Below are 20,007 nucleotides of genomic sequence, written 5' to 3'. Positions count from 1 at the left end.
CACACACACACATACACACACACACACACACACAATGAAGAAATCATCATGATTTCCCAACAACACCAGGGAATTTACGTCTTTTAACAACAATATAGATTAATGAAGGTTGTATTGGCAGGCTGTGCCATTCTAGAATTAACCTTACAGAGCCAGCCGATAAGGAGCTAACTAATGATCCAGAAGACAGAAGAGCTCCTTAATTACTAGAGTAGAGGATACAGGAAGGAGCTGTTTACAATGGCCCCATGCCTTGCTGGACGTGACACTGGGCAGAAGGGTGGGTAGCGTGGCTGGCAGAGAAAGGGCAGGCGGGGGGGGGGGGGGGGGATCTCCTGGAACAAGCGTCATTGTGGTGAGGTCTAATGCAGATGATAAGAGTGAACGTGTAACTCTACCCAAAGCTTAATTACAGTGGCTAGCAGGGTAGAGGAGACCTGAAAAACCACAACCTGGACACAACAGGCCAGACTGGACATATTCAGTACGAGTAATTAGGCTGTACCATGTCCAGGGCCAAGACAGGAGCTGACTGTGGAAAGTCTCTCTCTCTCTCTCTCTCTCTCTCTCTCTGTGTGGGTGTGTGCGTGTCTGTGTGTGTGTGTGTGTGTGTGTGTGTGTGTGTGTGTGTGTGTGTGTGTGTGTGTGTGTGTTGGTCTTTAACCCTTTGGCAAGAGTGTCTGTCTATGTGTGTGTGTGTGTGTGTCTGTGTGTGTGTGTGTGTGTGTGTGTGTGTGTGTGTGTGTGTGTGTGTGTGTGTGTGTGTGTGTGTGTGTGTGACTGGGCTGGGCCTACCCCTTGGCCCTCTGCATCATAACAGGCTCTAGAGTGGGTGTTTAACTCCTTAGTAAGAGTAGGGACCAAAGCCTCCAGAGCAACGCTCGTACTGAAAATGTGGCCTACAGATGTTTGATGACCTCCACGGAAGAAAGTGCCTTGGCCAAGTCAATTCTTTCTAAATCCCCAGATGACACACACACACACACACACACACACACACACACACATACTGTACATACATACATACATACATACATACATACATAATATACAAATACATAGTGTACATACATACATACATACATACATACATACACATATTATATTGATACATACATACATGCGTGCCTACAGAAATTATCGCTTATAGGCGAGATCTGGAAGGCATGTCTTGTTGTGAGAGAGTGAACAGGCCAGTGAGTGGTAATGGATGGCCGTGCGTGTGTGAGCCTGTTGGAGAGTTGATAAAGAGCAGACAGACTCCAGACTCAGTCAAAAGGTTTACTCACACAAAATGCTGACCAATGGAGAGAGAGAAAATACACACAGATTATAACAGAGCAGTGAAGCCTGTTTTTATGGATGATCTTAAATCTGCCCTGCTGCCCTGATCTTTAACCCAGACTCATCCTCCCTTTTCTCATCCTTCTCCTCAGATCTCGTGTACAGTACATGCGTGTCATTGAACCCTAAAGCCAACGCTCTTAAGTGAACGACTACATAGTGATCATGCTTCCTTAATAGCCTATCAGAGCAGATATTTCCTCTTTTCCTGGTGCTAAAGCTGGCAGCTTGTGTTTGTGTGGATTCGTTTCCATGGAGAAGCTCAGAAGCGAGTATCAACCATAGGGTATCAACATGTTTTGAACTTCTGGACACGAAGGCCTCTGGGGATCGCAGTTTGGCTTTTGATTTTTTCCCAGCCTCTTGTGATGTCATTTTTTACCGTTTTTTTTCTTTCTTTTTTAATGAACATTTGAGATGTGCTTATCTGAGATATGCTCTCCTCCCTTCAGCATTTATATTATCTTCTCCTCTCCTCTCCTCTGCTCTGCTCTCTTTCCCCCCTCCCCTCGTCTCCTCTCCTCTCCTCTCCTCTGCTCTCTTTCCCCCCTCCCCTCCCCTCGTCTCCTCTCCTCTGCTCTCTTCCCCCCTCCCCTCAACTCCCCCCTCTCCTCCTCTCCTCTACTCTACCATATTCACCTCCTCTCCTCTCCGCCACTCTTCTCCTTTTCTCTCACCTTCTGTCCTTTCCCCTACTCCTCTCTTCCTCTCCTCCTCTCCTCTCCTTTGCTCTCTTGTCCACTCCTCTATCTTCCTCTCCTCTCCTGTCTTCCCCTCTGTGCCCTTCCCTTACATAAACATCCTCCCTGAATGAAGACCATGTGAGGGTGACTTCATTGTGACCTAAAATTAAAAGGGGACCCAAAGCTCGCCTAAGACTCAATACACAAACACAAAATATCTTTTTTGTTTTTTTTACTTCAGGGAGGCGAGGCCCCCACCCTTAACCAACCCCACCACCCAACCCAAACCCCACCCCCACCAACCCCAACTCTGACCGGATCCTGGCGTGTGAAAAGCTGAGAAAAGTGCAGGGAGGGAAGCAGGAGGCCAGCCGGGAGACGTCCACAGAGACAGAGTGGCTTTGGGCGGAGGAGAAGGAAGAGAACATTCTGGAAGAGATGGGATGAAAGCTAAGTGGCAGTTAGGGTTTGTGGCAGCCTGTGTGGGGAGGGGTTGTGGGCCAGATGTGGGCCATATCTGTGCCAGAACTGAGCCGGATCAGAGCCGGATCAAAGCCAGAGCAGGGATAAATGCTATGTGGTAGTTAAGGCTTAGCCACTGCAGCTGCTGGATCAGGGTGTGGATGGGTGTGGAATGCTCTGAGAGGGAGAGAGAGAGAGAAAGAGAGGGGGGGGGCAGAGAGAGAGAGATTGAGGTAGAGAGAGGGAATGACAGAGATAGAGAGAGAAAGAGAGAGAGGGAGAGGAAGTTAGAGGGAACTTTTGACTTTAAAGGAAGAGAGGAAGAGTGAAAAAACAAAGACTTAAAGACAGGAAGAGACAAAGAAAAAGGAGGAGAGAATTAGAGAGCAAGAGAGACCACTACAGTGAGAGACAGGGGACTTCAGAGAGAGAGAGAGAGAGAGAGATTTATAATGTCAGAGAGAGGGGGTGTTAGAGAGAGAGAGAGAAAGAAAGAGAGAGAGATAAAAAGATTTATAATGTCAGAGAGAGAGAGGGAGGAGAGAGAGAGAATACACCTAACGTTAAAAACATCTGCTTCTGCTCCAGGTCCTGTAGTGTAATGTAGCGTGCTCACTTCATATGAAAGCCCCCTCTCTCTCTCTTTGTCTTCAGGTTCATTAGACAGGACCTGAAGCCCTCTGAGAGAACAGCGTAGCAACGCAGCAGCGTAGCAGGGGCCCGGTCAGGAATGCAGGCAAGACTCTCAGGACACCACTTATTTGTTTTCAGTCTGGCCCAGATAGAGGAGGAAATCAAACCCCCGTAGCAAGCTACACGCGCACACACACACACACACACACACACACACACACACACACACACACACACACACACACACACACACACACACACACACACACACACACACACACACACACACACACACACACACACACACACACACACACAGCATGGCCATTTTCTGCCACTCACTAACCACTAACTAGTCATCTAGTGTTTTGTCTGAAGGTACAAGTGAATATGATGGAGGACTGTTGTTCAGAAACTAAATGACATTCGAGTATGTATAAGACACTGGTGGAAGTATATAATCTGATCTGTGAACATATCACTAGTATGGCGCCAAAATCTTCAACATACAAGTATTTGATAAACAGTGGATTTGAAGTGAAGTGAGACCAATCATAATTGAAATAGGTGGTGGAGAAGGGGTTCATTACTGGTGTGTAATAATAATAGAACAGAAATAGAAATAGAATCAACAGAATCTAAGTCAGAATCTATAACAAACGTTGGCACTAGTGGAGTTCGCCACACTCACGTCAGTGCCAGTGCATGGTGGGCTTCAGTCAGAACCAGAACCGGAACCAGTGCGAGCTTGTGGTCCGTTATTAATTCAGTGGTCAGGGCACATCGGGTCCCAGGCCACAGCCTCTCTGGGTGTGCTGACTCAACCCTGTTTAACAGAGCAGCCTCATTCTCTCAACAAGAAAGCAGCTTTGCTCCAGAAACCCTGGATTTCTATGGTATTCACCCTCAGACAATGCCGCTCCTGGGAAGGGACTTGCGCTTCTATGGTTAAGTAGCCTAACCATGACGCTCTCTGTGATTCTCTTTGGCTTTCATCATCTCGCAAGTCTCAAGATGCTGAAGCTCACTGGAGCACTCAGAAAAGCTGTCAACCCCGGATTAGTGGCTTACTGGTTATTGTAAAAGAAATGTTGTAGGTTAAACTGACAGATTTGAAGTAAATGAGAATACATACGGTGAGAGCTAGAGAATATTTTTATGATGTTTATTTAGAGTGTGGAAAACACATACTAATGGGGACTCTTGAAGATACTAATATTACAAACCAATGGCATGCAGCTGTGACATCATCAACTCACAATCAGTCGACCCGGGTTTGATTCCTGCCTTTGCGAGTATGTGTCACTTTAGATAAAAGTGTCTAAATATCAGTCAGCTTTAACTTTAACATATTCCATCTCACTGTGTGGGCTTATCCAGAATTTTTTTTTTATCTTAGAGCAATTATTGAAACAGGAATCCATCCCTTGGTGTGAATGACATTCAGGCTAGTGTCTCAGATGATACCCTAAACTATTCAAACTGAGATGTCGAAGGTTTGAGTAAACAGACAAAGGGAACGGACTTGAGGAAAGACAGAGAATGACCGCTGAGTTGGAGTTCGTCCTCAAATATCTGGTGTTGTGGGAAAGGAAGACCACAGCTCTTTCACCATTCCTTCCACAGAAAAGATTAAGCAACACATCAGATCTATATCTAAGGTCTCAAAATTGCACTTCAAAGTCACTTCAATGTTGTTTCTCATTTTGGATTAAAGCATTAGCCAAGTGAATAAATAAAAATGTAATTATAAAATCTGTTCTTGAAAAAATGTAATTACTGTGTATACTTAGCATGTTAGCAAGTTACAACTGCTGTAATAATATGACTGTAGAGGCCTCACAGAGGCTAATAATGACTGATCCACACCCACTCAGGGTCAGCCCAGGGTCAGATAAGGGCTAGTCTGACCACATACTGTAGATTGATAATCCTGACGATAAACATAACAGATGAACAGAAGTACAACCACAAAGTGAAAGTCTATGCATCAGAACTCCTACAGAGAACTGTCAGTGTAATGGTGTGTCTCAATGGAGGTATTGCAGTGATGTACTATGATGTGTCTGTGGAGGTGATGCAATATTACTTTCATTCTGAGATCCCTCTCCTTGTATGGCTCCATGACCTCCTGACCCCTCATGACAATTCAGCACAATCGGTATGAATGACCTCATGTAACTGTGTTGTGTGTGTCCTACCACTCGACTCAGCCTGAACTCGAACCCGCCACTTGCAGCACCTTGGACTGGGAGCCGAGTGAGAGAGCAAGAGAGATAAAGCCTACTAGCAACATTTCCAACTAGCATGCGTGTCTTTTAAGGGAGGCTTAATGTACATACCACACAATTATCGCACCAGCTGGCTAAAGTTACATAACCCAGCAGGTCTGGAACATCACATTATTGGTCAAATAAAATCTCACTTTCCAATCGAGAACCAGCGTGGGAACTAGAGAACCGGGGAAAACTGGAAGGAACCAGACAGAACTATAATGGAACCAATAATCACAGTGATTCAGGATGATGCTGGAGTCTAGTCTGTAGGCCAACACTCATATCTCTGTAACATTTGGAGCTGTGTGTGTGTGTGTGTGTGTTTGTATGTGTGTGTGTGTGTGTGTGTGTGTTTGTCTTTGTAAGTGACTGAGTGAATAAGAGTGCCGATGTTTGTGTGTGTGTGTGTGTGCGTGTGTGTGTGTGTGGTGTCTCCCTTAAAGAGGCTGTCAGAGATATACTCCACACGTTGTCTTTGTGGTCTAAAATAGCAGCTGAATCTCTGATAAGTCACCGGCTGTGTAACCACGGAAGGTCATCTCTCACAGCATGAAGATCACACATCATGCTGTGAGAGAAGCACAGTGAACTTCAGACCTGCTGGTCAGTCTGCTTCAGATTCATCACAGGATTAATGAATGATCACAAGACTATGACTCACTGACATGGCTGACCACTGCATACCAGCCGGATCAGAAGCAGAAGTGAGCCGGATTCCACTGGAGGAAAAATAGCAAAACTGCTAATCATCAACAGCTGAATCTACACCAGATCAGGGTCGGATCAGGGCCAAATCAGAACATCCTCAGGGCTCCTAAGGGCCACATCAGAACATCCTCAGGGCCACATCAGAACATCCTCAGGGCCAAATCAGAACATCCTCAGGGCTCCTAAGGGCCACATCAGAACATCCTCAGGGCCACATCAGAACATCCTCAGGGCCAAATCAGAACATCCTCAGGGCTCCTAAGGGCCACATCAGAACATCCTCAGGGCCAGACTAGGGCCAAATGAGGGTCAAATTGATGCTAAATGTCCCTGCTGATTGGAGAGTGGTGTCACTAGTGCTGGTTGATGACGTGGCGGAGCAGGCAGGTGAATGGACAGGGCTGGGCTGGGGCTGTGTACTGATGAAGTGTCCCATAGGAATTTACCAGCTCAGCACCCCCCCCCCCCCCCCCCCACCCCCCCCACACACACACACACACACCTGACTCAGCATCTGACACTTTGTGGGGCAATAGGTCCCTTATGGGACAAAAGAAACACCCTACATGGACAGAGTTACTCATAGCCTGCTCTGTTTTAACATTACACCACGTATGCTTCCCACTATTCATGCTCAGCAAGTGAATTCCCTGAGTGTGTGTGTGATGGTTGGCATGTGGTCAGTGTCAAGGACACACTTACAGCTGCACAAAAGACTACATAGCTCAAGGCACCAACCTGTGTGTGTGTGTGTGTGTGTGTGTGTGTGTGTGTGTGTGTGTGTGTGTGTAAGGGTTCAGAGGTTAAATGCCAAGTATTTCTCATGTGTGTGTGTGTGTGTGAGGGTTCAAAGGTTAAATGCCCAGCATTTCTCAAACTCTACCTTAAGCTCTAAAACTGCAGTGAGCTCAATGATGCCTGAGGCCCATAATTAACTTCCTAACCTTTAACACAGAATTCTAAAACGTTTATTTGTCCTCACTCTGGAGACAGAAACCATGCTGTGTAATCATATTATAGGAGAGATTTACAGTCTCTTGTAGCTATAAATCCTTCAGATCACTCCAGGATTCACACACAGCCACGAGGATGATTCCACAGCCAGACATCTTATTATTTTCTTTCTTATTATTTGTCCTATTTTTATATCATTTCAACTCTTTAACACCATTTTGTCTATTGACAGCAACTAAACCTGTATGGCTACTGTGTAAACAGAGCATATAATATCCTACATATAACTCATTACAGAGCAATATATTATACTTTGTCAGATATTTGTCTGATACTTGATATGTTAAAATGAGTGTAAAACACAGCTGAAGAGGACATCAGCTTAATGCGCTATCGCAGAGCTCTCGTCTTTTGGCTACATTTCCCCATAACATTAAGGTAACTGATCAGCTTCGCTTTCATCAGCGATAATCTCCCCCTGTCCATTTGGCAACCAGAGCAACCAGTATTCAACTTTGGCTTAATGTCTTCCCAGGGTCCTACGAATGCCCGGTCCAGATAAACAGGTTGTCCAGGCCGAGATATACACCATTACGGAGGAAAGCACTCGGCCCATTCACATTTAAATGGCGGCTGGCAGCATTCATCGCCATGACAACAGAGTGAGTCAAAGGTCACAGAGTATGCCTTGAGGGACAGGAGACAGGTATACTACGTTCACACAAAAGACCGAGATTGAATGCATCCTAATTTCTGATTCAAGAGTGTGGGTGTCTGTGTGTCAATGTGTCTGTGTGAGTATGTGTGTGTGTGTGTGTGTGTGTTTATACGTGTGAGAGAGAGAGAGAGAAAAAGAGAGAGAGGGGGTGTGTTTTTGTGTATGTGTTTGGTCTGCTTGTGCATTGTGTGTGTATGTGCATGTGTATAAGTATAGGTAAGCATCTGTGTGTGTGTGTGTGTGTGTGTGTGTGTGTGTGTGTGTGTGTGTGTGTGTGTGTGTGTGTGTGTGTGTGTGTGTGTGTGTGTTTGTGCAGGCTACCTGTGTGAGTGTGTGTATGAGTGTCGAGTTTTAAAAGTGATACCCTGCCCCATGGGACGGTGCGGCTCTCCTGTGTTCAGCACACACACAATGCCACTCTCTAGCAGTGTGAGTTTAACACACACACACACACACACACACACACATATATACACACACACACACACACACACACACACACACGCACACACACAATGCCACTCTCTAGCAGTGTGAGTTTAACACACACACACACACACACACACACACACACACACACACACACACACACACACACACAAATATACACACACACACACACACACACACACACACACACACACACACACACACACACACACACACACACACACAATGCCACTCTCTAGCAGTGTGAGTTTAACACACACACACACACACACACACACACACACACACACACACACACACACACACACACACACACACACACACACACACACAATGCTCCTCTATAATCATTTAGGGATTACCGCGCGAAAGACACAGACTGTTAACCCCCACAGTTAAATACACAGCTACCTGGCCTACCTGAGCAGAGAGAAGAGAGGAGGAGGACCAGAGAGAGGGAGAGAGAAAGACAGAAAGAGAGAGAGAGAGTGTAGGAGAAGAAGAGAGAGAGAAGAAAGAGAGAATAGAGAAAGAATAGAGAGAGGGAGGGAGAGAGTGGAGGAGAGGAAGAGAAGAGAAGGAGAGAAAGAGAGAGAGGGGATGCTGACTTTCACAACATTATATCAGAAAAGACAATAAAGCAGTTTTTAATTGACAAGTGAAAGCGAGAGAGAAACAGAGAGAGAGAGAGGGTGAGAGAGAGAGGAAGATGAAGGGAGTGAAAAATACCAAACGAGCGAAAGAAGGACAGAGAGAGAGAGAGGAGAAAGAGAGTGCTATACAAATGAATGTGGTGGACTGTGTCTGAGATAGTGCATAGTTGAGTAAAGCAGCCAGACTCAAGCAGGCGTGTTGACCCATGAGCAGTAACGTTATATTCTCTCCTGCCTGCTCTTCATCACCTGAACATCCCCCATCACCACATGAACATCCCCCATCACCACCTGAACATCCCCCATCATCACCTGAACATCCCCCATCATCACCTGAACATCCCCCATCACCACCTGAACATCCCCCATCACCACATGAACATCCCCATCATCACCTGAACATCCCCCATCATCACCTGAACATCCCCCATCACCACCTGAACATCCCCCATCATCACCTGAACATCCCCCATCACCACCTGAACATCCCCCATCATCACCTGAACATCCCCCATCACCACCTGAACATCCCCCATCATCACCTGAACATCATAGATTCAGTTGAATTTTAAATACAATTCATAGCTTTGCATGCAAAAAAGATCAACAGATACTGTAAAGCAAAGGCTCCAGACAAAATGACAACATTGCTGCAAAACGGAATGAAACAAAAATAATCATTACACCTGGCCAGGGCCCCCTCCAGTCTCCTCAGGTCAGCTCTCCTGTACTGCACTCAGCAGACTGAAATATGCAGCAGTGCTGAACACACCAGCAGAGACTACACAACAGTCACATGTAAATTATCATGTCTCACCATCACAGCATTTAACTCAGTGTTAAATACACCAGCAGAGAGAGACTACACAACAGTCCCATGTAAATTATCATGTCTCACCATCACAGCATTTAACTCAGTGTTAAATACATCAGCAGAGACTACAGGACAGTCACATGTAAATTATCATGTCTCACTAACACAGCATTTAACTCAGTGTTAAATACACCAGCAGAGAGAGACTACAGGACAGTCACATGTAAATTATCATGTCTCACCATCACAGCATTTAACTCAGTGTTAAATACACCAGCAGAGACTACAGGACAGTCACATGTAAATGATCATGTCTCACTAACACAGCATTTAACTCAGTGTTAAATACACCAGCAGAGAGAGACTACAGGACAGTCACATGTAAATTATCATGTCTCACCATCACAGCATTTAACTCAGTGTTAAATACACCAGCAGAGAGAGACTACACGACAGTCACATGTAAATTATCATGTCTCACCATCACAGCATTTAACTCAGTGCTGAATACACCAGCAGAGACTACACGACAGTCTCATTTAAATTATCATGCCTCACCATCACAGTATTTAATTCATTGCCACTGCACTGTGGGCCCATGAAGTCAGCTGATATTCTATTTTATAATCTCAATTTCAGCTCATCTGGCCTCTCTCTACACGTTTGGATTAGTGATGAGCTGAAAAGCTATTTGGTGGCCTCACAAGTGGTTCACAAATGAATAGTAATTGAGTCAATTGAGTCACCATGCTCGCGCACATTCTTACACCTGGAACGTCACACTTCCATCTATAATAACACTGAGTGGTTCAGTGGGCATTTCACATCTGATAACAATCTCTCTCTCTCTCTCTCTCTCTTTTTCAATTTGGCATAACATACTTCAGTATTCCTTTTATCAAATCACGTACAATGTACTACATGTAATGCCAAAAAAGTAGAAATGTTGGCACAAGCAAAGACAAAATGTAGCAGACATCTTTGCCAGACTGACTTCTCTCATGACAATTTTATGTGTGTGTGTGTGGGGGGGGGGGGTGGGGGGGTAAATCCTCTACTATGTTGCCAACAGGACACAAGTCCATTTGTGGGAATCAGCAGGTGTGTCGCTGGCTGGCCAGTAGGCCTGACTGACCACCTGATTCACAAAACTGGACCCAGATCAAAGAACAGGACTCTGCACTGCCTCGGCCCTTTAACTAAACCCATAAAACTCGCCTGAAGTGGAGCACAGTCAGCAGAGAAAGATATGCAGCCATCACACTGTCTGACAGAGCCAAGGGAGAGGCAGTGACTTCACCCCCACTTCACTTTCTCTCACGATTGCCTCATCAGACCTTATAATCCATCACAGATCTGTGTAGAAATCAACACATCTGTGTAGAAATCCACACGGATGTTTTCACTTAAAAAGAATGTGTTACTGGCCGACCTGCGATGGGGAAAAATATGAAGCATATCTTTCTTTACCAATGAATGTTAATGGTAAACTCGTATAACAAATGTTTACATTTGCTGTTACATGTCTACATCATTTGTGGTGTATCTGCAGTAAAACTATCCTCACGTAGACTAAAGTGTCATCCATAATTTCATACCTAGGCTATCAGTGAAGCACTTTGCGTGACTTGACAAACCCCACGTCGTTGGCCTCAAGCCAGTTGGTCACGCATTGCGCACAGAAGTAGCTCAACTTAACCACAAGCTCACTGTCCCTCCCTCGCCCGCAAACATAACGGTTTTCCATGTCTCACCCGATCCCAACCACGCTTGACTTACTCTGGAAGAAAATGTTTCCAATCAAACTGCTGTAAACTTTGTTGTTGTTTTGAATGTATTGCACAGACACCTGCTAAATAAAGTAAATGCTGCTGAAGTAAAAGCGATCGTCAATAACATGTGAAATGTGCGCAATGCACAGGCTGGACATTGAGGAATTCAACAGGTACCTGCAGTGCCGTACTGATGGGTGCTTGTCCGGGGCAGCGAGCCGCTCGAGCGCTCCGCTAGTCGCATCTGGACCTGCTGTTGGACCCGCTTGACTTTCGCCGCTTCGTCCGACACGGAGCCTCCGTGTCCAAGCTGGTGGTCGGAGGGGACCGCGTACGTGGTGACCGAGCTGTTGGGCTGGAGAGCGGACAGAAAGAAACTGTCGTTGGCCACAGCGGCACTCATGATGAAGTTATTTAACAAGCAAAAAAACAAACAAAAAACAACGTAAAATTCCAAAATAATCCTTGCGAAATGACTTATTTGCGCCAATGCATGAAAGTCTCCGAAGACGAGCGCATTATAAGGTGACAGGGGTGTGGCATCCCACAATGGTAGAGAGGAAAAGTTGATCCGTTTTGCGCGTCGGTCTTGTCATATGCAGTCAGACTCACAAAAGCCCGATACCCCACCGAGTTTCCGGCCCCTCTGGCCTGGCTTCCAATGAGAGTAGCCGGGGCGGGCCAAGGCGGAGTCAGCGCTCGGTCATTGATCGGCTACCTGGGTACACTCACAAACAGAAAATGTCCGGGGCATTGTATGAGGTCAGTCGCCAAAATGAAATGAAACGGTCACGTCTTGCATTTAATCTGTGAGTAATGAGGAGGAGTCGATAACAGCGGCTTTGCAACTACACTGGGTCTCTGCAATGACACTGTTACAGTGACTTCAGGGAATGTTGAATGAGAGGGGTGTGCAAATGATCTGTAGTCATAAAAAACATGCTGTCAGCAACATACACCCACTATATTTGCCTAAATAAACTACAAGGAAGGGTGAAAGGCTGAAGGTCGATCATTTGTCATCCTCGTTGGAAACAAACTGGAAAATATTCATGAGTTTGTTATTATTTAGCAGTTTTTGTATGCATTTATGAACCCAATGATAGCCTAGATATTGTATGCCACAAATGTTAATTATTAAGGTCCTAAAACACTTTTTATATTACATGTCATAATAACTGTTTGTTGTCAATGTAACTTTTAGGGCAGTTCTCCGATAACATTCAAATTCCTCTGGGACATGGAAACGCCAGCATCCTCCTTGCAACAATAATCCTGACTACACTCTGTCAGAGGCTACTGTCACAGACAGTAATAAGCACTAAACAATCTGAATGGGCCGTCTGACATTTAGCCACTATATGAGAAGGCAGTCAAGCATGTAATCAAGATATCAAGCCCTCATAGAACTGTCATACAAAATCAGTTCGAAAACAGTGAGTTGTTTGATTACATGAACTATTACGTAAACACTTTGGACTTTCAGTTTTACACAGACCCGGGTGTGCCAGAAATGTACAGTTTGTAAGTTTGACCTGCATCAGATCTAGTGCATAACCTGAACATGTTGAATAACCATTCATAACCACACATTTTACTGTGTGACTGACAGCTCTCCGCATGCTTTTACTGTAGGGTTTTCCTATGTTTTGCTGTGTGTGTGTGTGTGTGTGTGCGTGTGTCTGTATTGTATGTATGTGTGTGTGTGTGTGTGTGTGCGTGTGTGTACGGTGCAGTTTCTGAGTCAGCGAGCTCTGTAATGGACGATGGGCATTGATTGAGCCGTATGTCAAACGTCTGGTCTCCCTGCGTTAAACTCGATGCCTTATTAAATGGGCTTGTCCTGATGTATAAGCATGCTCCAGTGATCTGCTGCAATAACTCTCATATTTGGCCTGTCAGATACACACACACACACACACACACACGCACACACACACACTTTCCTTTGCCTTCACACACACACACACACAGACTTTTCCTTCGACCATGTGCCTCTCCTCTCTCTAATTCTGTGGATGCCTCTTGTTATGGTGTCTAACTGGAATCTCTACACAGGAGGGAGATTGAGAGGACACGGCAGTGCCATACCTCCCTCTGACATCAGAGGAAGACAGACAGACCAGAGCCGGACCACCCTATGCGGTTGTTTAGTCGTGATGCAATAATGTGCCGATAATACTTTTTCCGGGTCCAACTGGTCCCAGAGACAGTAAACAATTTTCCCGCTATGCAGAGTAGCCAATGAGAAAATTGTCATTCGACTACTCACTTGCTCCCTCGACCTAATAAAATCCTATTTTTCGTGGAGGCCTGGATGTTACCCTTGATGACTGTAGCCTATATCATCTAATTGCATAGCTACACTAAATACTCTGTTAGAGTCAAGCCGTTTTTTAACCTCACTAAAACGGAGGTGATGGTGACAAGGTTTACAGGTTGTGAAAATGGATATACAGTTAGTTTCCATTCGTCCAAGCACTGAAAGCACTTTACAATGTCATATCTCACATTCACCCATTGATACACACACTCACACACCGATGGCGCAGGCTGCCATGCAATTCGCCAACCTACACATCGGGAGCACTTTTGGGGTTAAGCGTCTTGTCAGGAGTTGGGCTCGAACCTGCAACCTTCTGGTTCCTGGACGACTCTACCTCCTGAGCCTCTGCTGCCCACTACCAATATATACTTATACTGAAAAATATATCCCTTAGTAAACTATAAGTGGAAAGTTGTTTATACTGCAAGTATACTTGTAAGTTTTCTTTACATGGACTGCATCTGACTTTTAAAGTATACTAGGTTTCCATTCAGGTATTATTTTTAGGTAACACTTTATTTTAAGGTTCACATGTTAGCTACCAATACATACCTAATTAATACCTGTATTAGTGTATGGCTCAACCTCATTGCTGCATTTCACTGCCCAGGTTGCTGTGTGAAATAGCACTTAATAACTGGGAGATTGGCTCCCATTCTAAAGTGGAAACTGGTTCCTTGGTAGCAAGCACATTATCTTCAGTAATACCTCTGCAGAATGTACTTATTAGTCATGAATTGGTTCCATTTTCTAAAGTCAGGCATTATTATTATTAAAAATGATATGATGGGAACAGTCTAGACTATAACTCCTGGTCAATACAGACATTCTTTACCCTTAATACATTGCTAGTGCACATTGTTCATTCAAAATATGGTCCCTGTTCTAAAGTAGAGGCTGGGACAATGTTTATTTAACAAGTTCTGTAAACATGTTACATTGTACTCTCAATGAGCTCACAAAGCACAAAAAGACTAGCAATACCTTCTCCCAATACTGATAAAATACTAGTCCACTCTGGCAAGTAAATAGCAAATGTTCTTTTGTGTGATTTCTTTACTGCTACTGTAGTTTTCAGGCAAATAGGCCTGCTGTGTACAAGTTTTTGATATGTGGTAGGTGGGTCCCGTTTCAAAGAAGACCACCACAGATGTGTTGAATGACAATTCTTTTGCCCTTTTTATTTGTTTAAAAGACGTGTTTTTATCCTGTCAGTTCTAGTTAAAACGAGCTTTTGCTAGTCTTTTTGTGCTTTGTGAGCTCATTGAGAGTACAATGTAACATGTTTACAGAACTTGTTAAATAAACATTGTCAGTGCTGTCACTTTTCTCATCTTCTTTCTATTGTTAACACCCTCCCAGCCTCTACTTTAGAACAGGGACCGTATTTTGACATATCATGACTAATAAGTACATACTGCAGAGGTATTACTGATGATAATGTGCTTGCTGCCAAGGAACCAGTTTCCACTTTAGAATGGGAGCCAATCTCCCAGTTATTAAGTGCTATTTCACATAGCAACCTGGGCAGTGAAATGCAGCAATGAGGTTGAGCCATACACTTGCTTATTCTACAACTGTTCTCCTACTATTTGGGATTTATTCAGACAATATACAAGTAGGTTATGCATATTCTATTTTGGTACTGACTACTAATTAGTATGTAGAGATCAAGGCTTACAAGGTCATTATTAAGATTATATCAATAATAAAGGCCTAATTCGTCATGAACAAGAAATTTGTGAATACACACCTAACAAATGGTTAATGTTGCCTAACACATGCCTTACAAGTCACTAATACAGGTATTAATTAGGTATGTATTGGTGGCTAACATGTGAACCTTAAAATAAAGTGTTACCTATTTTTATACTTGAAGCATACTTTTATTCATTTAAGTATTCTTAAAATTCACTAATATAAACACAACCAGTGGACTACACATACAACAATTCACAACACATAATCTGAATAAAGAACATGTTTTCTTTATAAATCAAAATGTGCTTCCAAATATTGTATTGGATGCCAAAGCATAAAGACTTAAAGGTTGTATCAGCGATAGCGGGGATACGTCACTTCTAGCTCGCTACTCCCTCCCCCTCTCTCCCGTGCAATTATAACTCTCCTAAACGCACATCTATTCGGTTATTGGTTGAAACACTTTATTTTGCCTTTGAGTGGGTTGCCAACCCTTGTTGGTAGCAATCATTTTTGTGTACAGATCTCGGAGCCTAGGCTGCCTACAGAGATGCAGAGATGCTTTTTTGGGCCTGCAATCGCTGATACAACCTTTAAGTATAGTTCAATTTAGTATATATTTTTTAATATACTAAATCAAGTATCATTTTAGTTTAAATTAAGTATACCAACAGTACACTTCCATAAGCTTCTTTTTGGTAAGGGATTGCATGAGACTCCTCTGCGATCAAAGAAAGCTTCTCTTCGAGATATGAAATAGCACACATCATGACTTATATCCTCATTACCTTAGGCCATGCACACCTAATTTTCAAGTAATACACCATGCACACCTAATTTCCAAGTAAAACACAGAAACAAATGACTCTCCTTCTGAAAGTAAAAGGCACCTAAGACTTACACACCGTGTTAAAAAGTAAAAAAAAACTCAATATGAAATATTCAAATGACAAAATATTTTAATAACTACTTAGTTATAATATATAAAAGATATAAAGGCTATAATATAGAACTGCCAGTGATGTGAATGATCAAGAATTAACAATATTCAATATTATAAGTGGCGATAAGGTGGTAGGGGACCGCCCAAATCAAATTCTGCTTAGTACCCCATCAGGGCTTGGGCTGACTCTGAGACAGACAGGGATCGAGAGAGAGAAAGAGAATGAGAGAGAGAAAGAAAGAGAGAGAGAGAAAGAAAGAGAGAGAGAGAGAGAGAGAGAGAGAGAGAGAGAGAGAGAGAGAGAGAGAGAGAGAGAGGGAGGACACAACACACATTCTCCAGCTGCCCAGCTCTTCTACTCCTTTGTAAATGCAATTTCAACAGTCGAGCCACATTAAAGCCCGTTTATTCTCACGTCCCCCTCACATAATTACACCGTCACTTATCTTAAGATATCATCTCAAACTTACGGGTGAAATCATCCCCTGTGGACTCGGCAGACGCTGGACCACTTGATAGAGAGGAGCCCCCACAGGGGCCAGAGGAAGGGCACTTACTCACCATGAGAGAGGAAACAGCTGCAGCAACTCTGGGTTCCTTGGTTCTGTTGTTCCGCTGTGGGCCGTGGGTCTGCTGTGATTGGTGCTTCTGGTTCCTCGGCGGGTCTGTGGTTCTTCTGGTTCCTCTGTAATGATGGACTTTCTGCTGTAATTTGATTTTTTCTCTCTCTCTCTCTCTGTCTCTCACTCACACTCACTCACTGTGTTCTCTTCCCACTCGCTTTCTCTTTCTCTCTCTCTCTCTTTCTCTCTCTCTCTCTCTCTCTCTTTCTATCTCTCTCTTTCTATCTCTCTCTCTCTCTCTCACCAGCTGTATTTCAGTTTTTTTTCTCTCACTCTTGTCCCTGCTAGTCTCTCATTCTCTCTCTGATTTTAGTGAGAACTCTGTCCTACTACAGAAGGAAGAGGTGGTATGTGCTTGCTCTGTGTGTGAGTGTATGTCCTCTCTCTCTCTCTCTGTGAGTGTGTGTGTCCTTTGTACTGTATGTGTGTGTGTGTGTGTGTGTGTGTGTGTGTGTGTGTATCCCCGCCCAATCACCCCGCCTTGCAGGGAGAGAGGAGGTAAGGACAGGGAGGATGAGGAGTAGTGTGTGTGTGAGTGTGTGTGTGAGGGGGGGAGAGAGAGAGAGAGTAGGAGTATGTGTGAGGACTGACTCACTCACTCCCTCTCAGGCACTCCTTTTTCAGCGCTTTATCATGCTAGTGTGATGGATGTCACACACACACATACACACACACACACACACACACACACACACACACACACACACACACAAACATACTCACAGCCACAAAGGTGCGCATGCACACGCACACACACGCACACAAACACATATACACACACACACTTATTCACATACCAACCTGAGGAAGGTGCAGACACATTTGTCCTGTGGGCACAGTATAACTTCCCTCCATTGTGAGAGTGACACTGTAATTAGCTTGTCTGCACAATAGTGCCATGATACCTTACCTGAACCTGTCAAACTTGGCAAATGTGACCTTGACAAACATGACCTGTCTGGCACACTAACAGTCACACATAGTGCTGTTTATGAGAATGAGACGGCACATCAGAGATGGCATGTCCCCTGAATCAGTTTGATAAGGCATCTATCAAATATTGGCATAAATCTATCAACATAAATCAGGGTGAACAACAGCCCATTATCTGGAGCTGACATGCTGATGACCCGGGACCAGAGGTGTAAAAGTCTGGCTTTAAGGGCCTTTCAGACTGTTGAACAACAAAACATGATGCACATTTTTCACACTGAACTGAAATGCACTCTTGCATTTTCCTCTGCTGCTAAATTCTATATATTCTACCTTATAACAATCAGTGCTCTCTTCCAAGTCTATACTTATGCCCTGTCTTTTGTTGTCTGTCCTGTCCCTTATCTGTCTTAAATGCTCTACTTTAAGTAGTAATGGCACTATGTATATCTATAATGTGTGTGCACTGTAGCCTGTCTCAAATGTCAAAATGTGAAAATACAGTCATTTCTGTCTTTGGCAAAATCAGCTTTTTCAAAACTCCATTTACATACTCAGTGGTGGTCATTGTATTTTGCTTCCTTTTTTCTTGTTGGCTGTAAAATACTGTATTCACAACAGCATATTATTTGGGAAAATCACTATTTTTGGTTTCAATATTGCTTACATTGTCTATTTCAACTTCTCTCTGTAGATGACTTTCACTCGTATGAAAATATGCATAGAAGCCCGTGAAAGACAGAAGAGCTTCAGGTTTTGAGCAGCAGTCAGTACATGATGTATCCAAAATATAATATTATGACAAAAACGTTGATAATGTGAGGCGAATGTTTGCGAGATGTGTTTATGACATTTTGAATGTTGTGTGTCATTTGAGGCATTTTGCATTTTGTGTGAGCAATTGTGGGTTTTGTGAGTAGAGTTTTGAAAAACAGACACCGAGTTTTGAAAATGTGTGTAAACAGTTGTGAAAAACTGTAACACTGGTCTATGGGAAGATGAAGTAGGGAGCCCATTTCATAACAGCCTACCTGCCTGCTTACTGCTAGTGCCTCCAGGAGTTGCTTGTGTAAACTAGCCTACTGCCAGAGACAAAGTGGAGTACTTGCAGGCAGGCCAATGTGAAAGGTGACATTGATAGCCTATGATGTCACCTACCTGCAGCAGCGCAGGTAACAAGGCTACCAACTTTACTTCTGTACATTCAGTTTTATATGTTCATTTTAGGAAGCACTGATCATTTAAATGGCAACTCAAAAGGGCACTTTGGACATTCGTAGGCAAAGGGGCAGGTACTCAGGTACCCATAGCCCCCCCCCCTGCACGTGCCTGGTGTTGATTAATATGATGGCTAAAATTTGCATTCTGATTGGCTGTCAGCTTTTTATCATTTTAAAAAATGGTCTGAAAGTGATCCCCAACGTTATCATTATGTCGTTATCGCTATAGTTTATGTGTGGACGTCGTCAATATTAGCTAAGATAATACTTTTTTGCCATTATCATTTTAGTTACTGTTCTTGGTGTGAACTGCCCTTTAGAAAGTAAAAGTCCTACCATGAATTGGTTCTACCTATGATGTTAACACAGGTGATTTCACTAATTAGCACATCTATCTGGCTAAGGAGTTATGCTACTTAGAATCAGCTGATTAAGTGAATGGTTGGAATAAATACAGTATTTGACAGGACTTTTACTTCCTGAAGTCGGACTTTTACACCTCTGCCCTGGACTGACCCCCCAGATGTACATGGGTTGAATTCCAAATGGGAACAGCAAGTCAAACACTAAACAGATAAATTGATAGCGACAAAGAGTTGACTCATCTGACTCTCGTAAAGAGTGATGAGTAATGTCTGGGGACAACTGCAAAGTGGGTGACACTGTTCATTCACATTTCTGTTGCCTCTCATATCAGTACTGCAGATCTCATGTAAGTAAGAAAGTGTTTATTTATATAGCGGATTTTTCAAACGCAACGCGTCACCCAAAGAGCCATACACACATAACTTTAG

The 20,007-nt window shown here is 43.7% G+C and overlaps 1 protein-coding gene across 3 annotated transcripts in view; it reads right to left on the bottom strand.

Annotated features, from left to right (window-relative positions):
* pkp3b (plakophilin 3b) overlaps window positions 1–12,044 on the bottom strand; it is a 52,299-nt gene extending 40,255 nt beyond the window's left edge. For all 3 annotated transcript variants that reach the window (XM_076291876.1, XM_076291875.1, XM_076291877.1), the window contains exon 1: window positions 11,645–12,044. In XM_076291876.1, coding sequence (XP_076147991.1) covers window positions 11,645–11,870 — 226 coding nt within the window. In that variant the 5' untranslated portion in view covers window positions 11,871–12,044. The remainder of the gene's footprint in view (window positions 1–11,644) is intronic.
* Between the last annotated feature and the right edge of the window lie 7,963 nt (window positions 12,045–20,007).

Source organism: Alosa pseudoharengus, unplaced genomic scaffold (genome assembly GCF_046254945.1).
Source record: "Alosa pseudoharengus isolate Yale_2024_CS ecotype anadromous, Long Island Sound unplaced genomic scaffold, YU_APseudo_1.1 YU_APseudo_1.1_scf_19, whole genome shotgun sequence".
Taxonomy (NCBI): domain Eukaryota; kingdom Metazoa; phylum Chordata; class Actinopteri; order Clupeiformes; family Clupeidae; genus Alosa; species Alosa pseudoharengus.
This window is presented reverse-complemented; position numbering and strand designations above follow the sequence as displayed.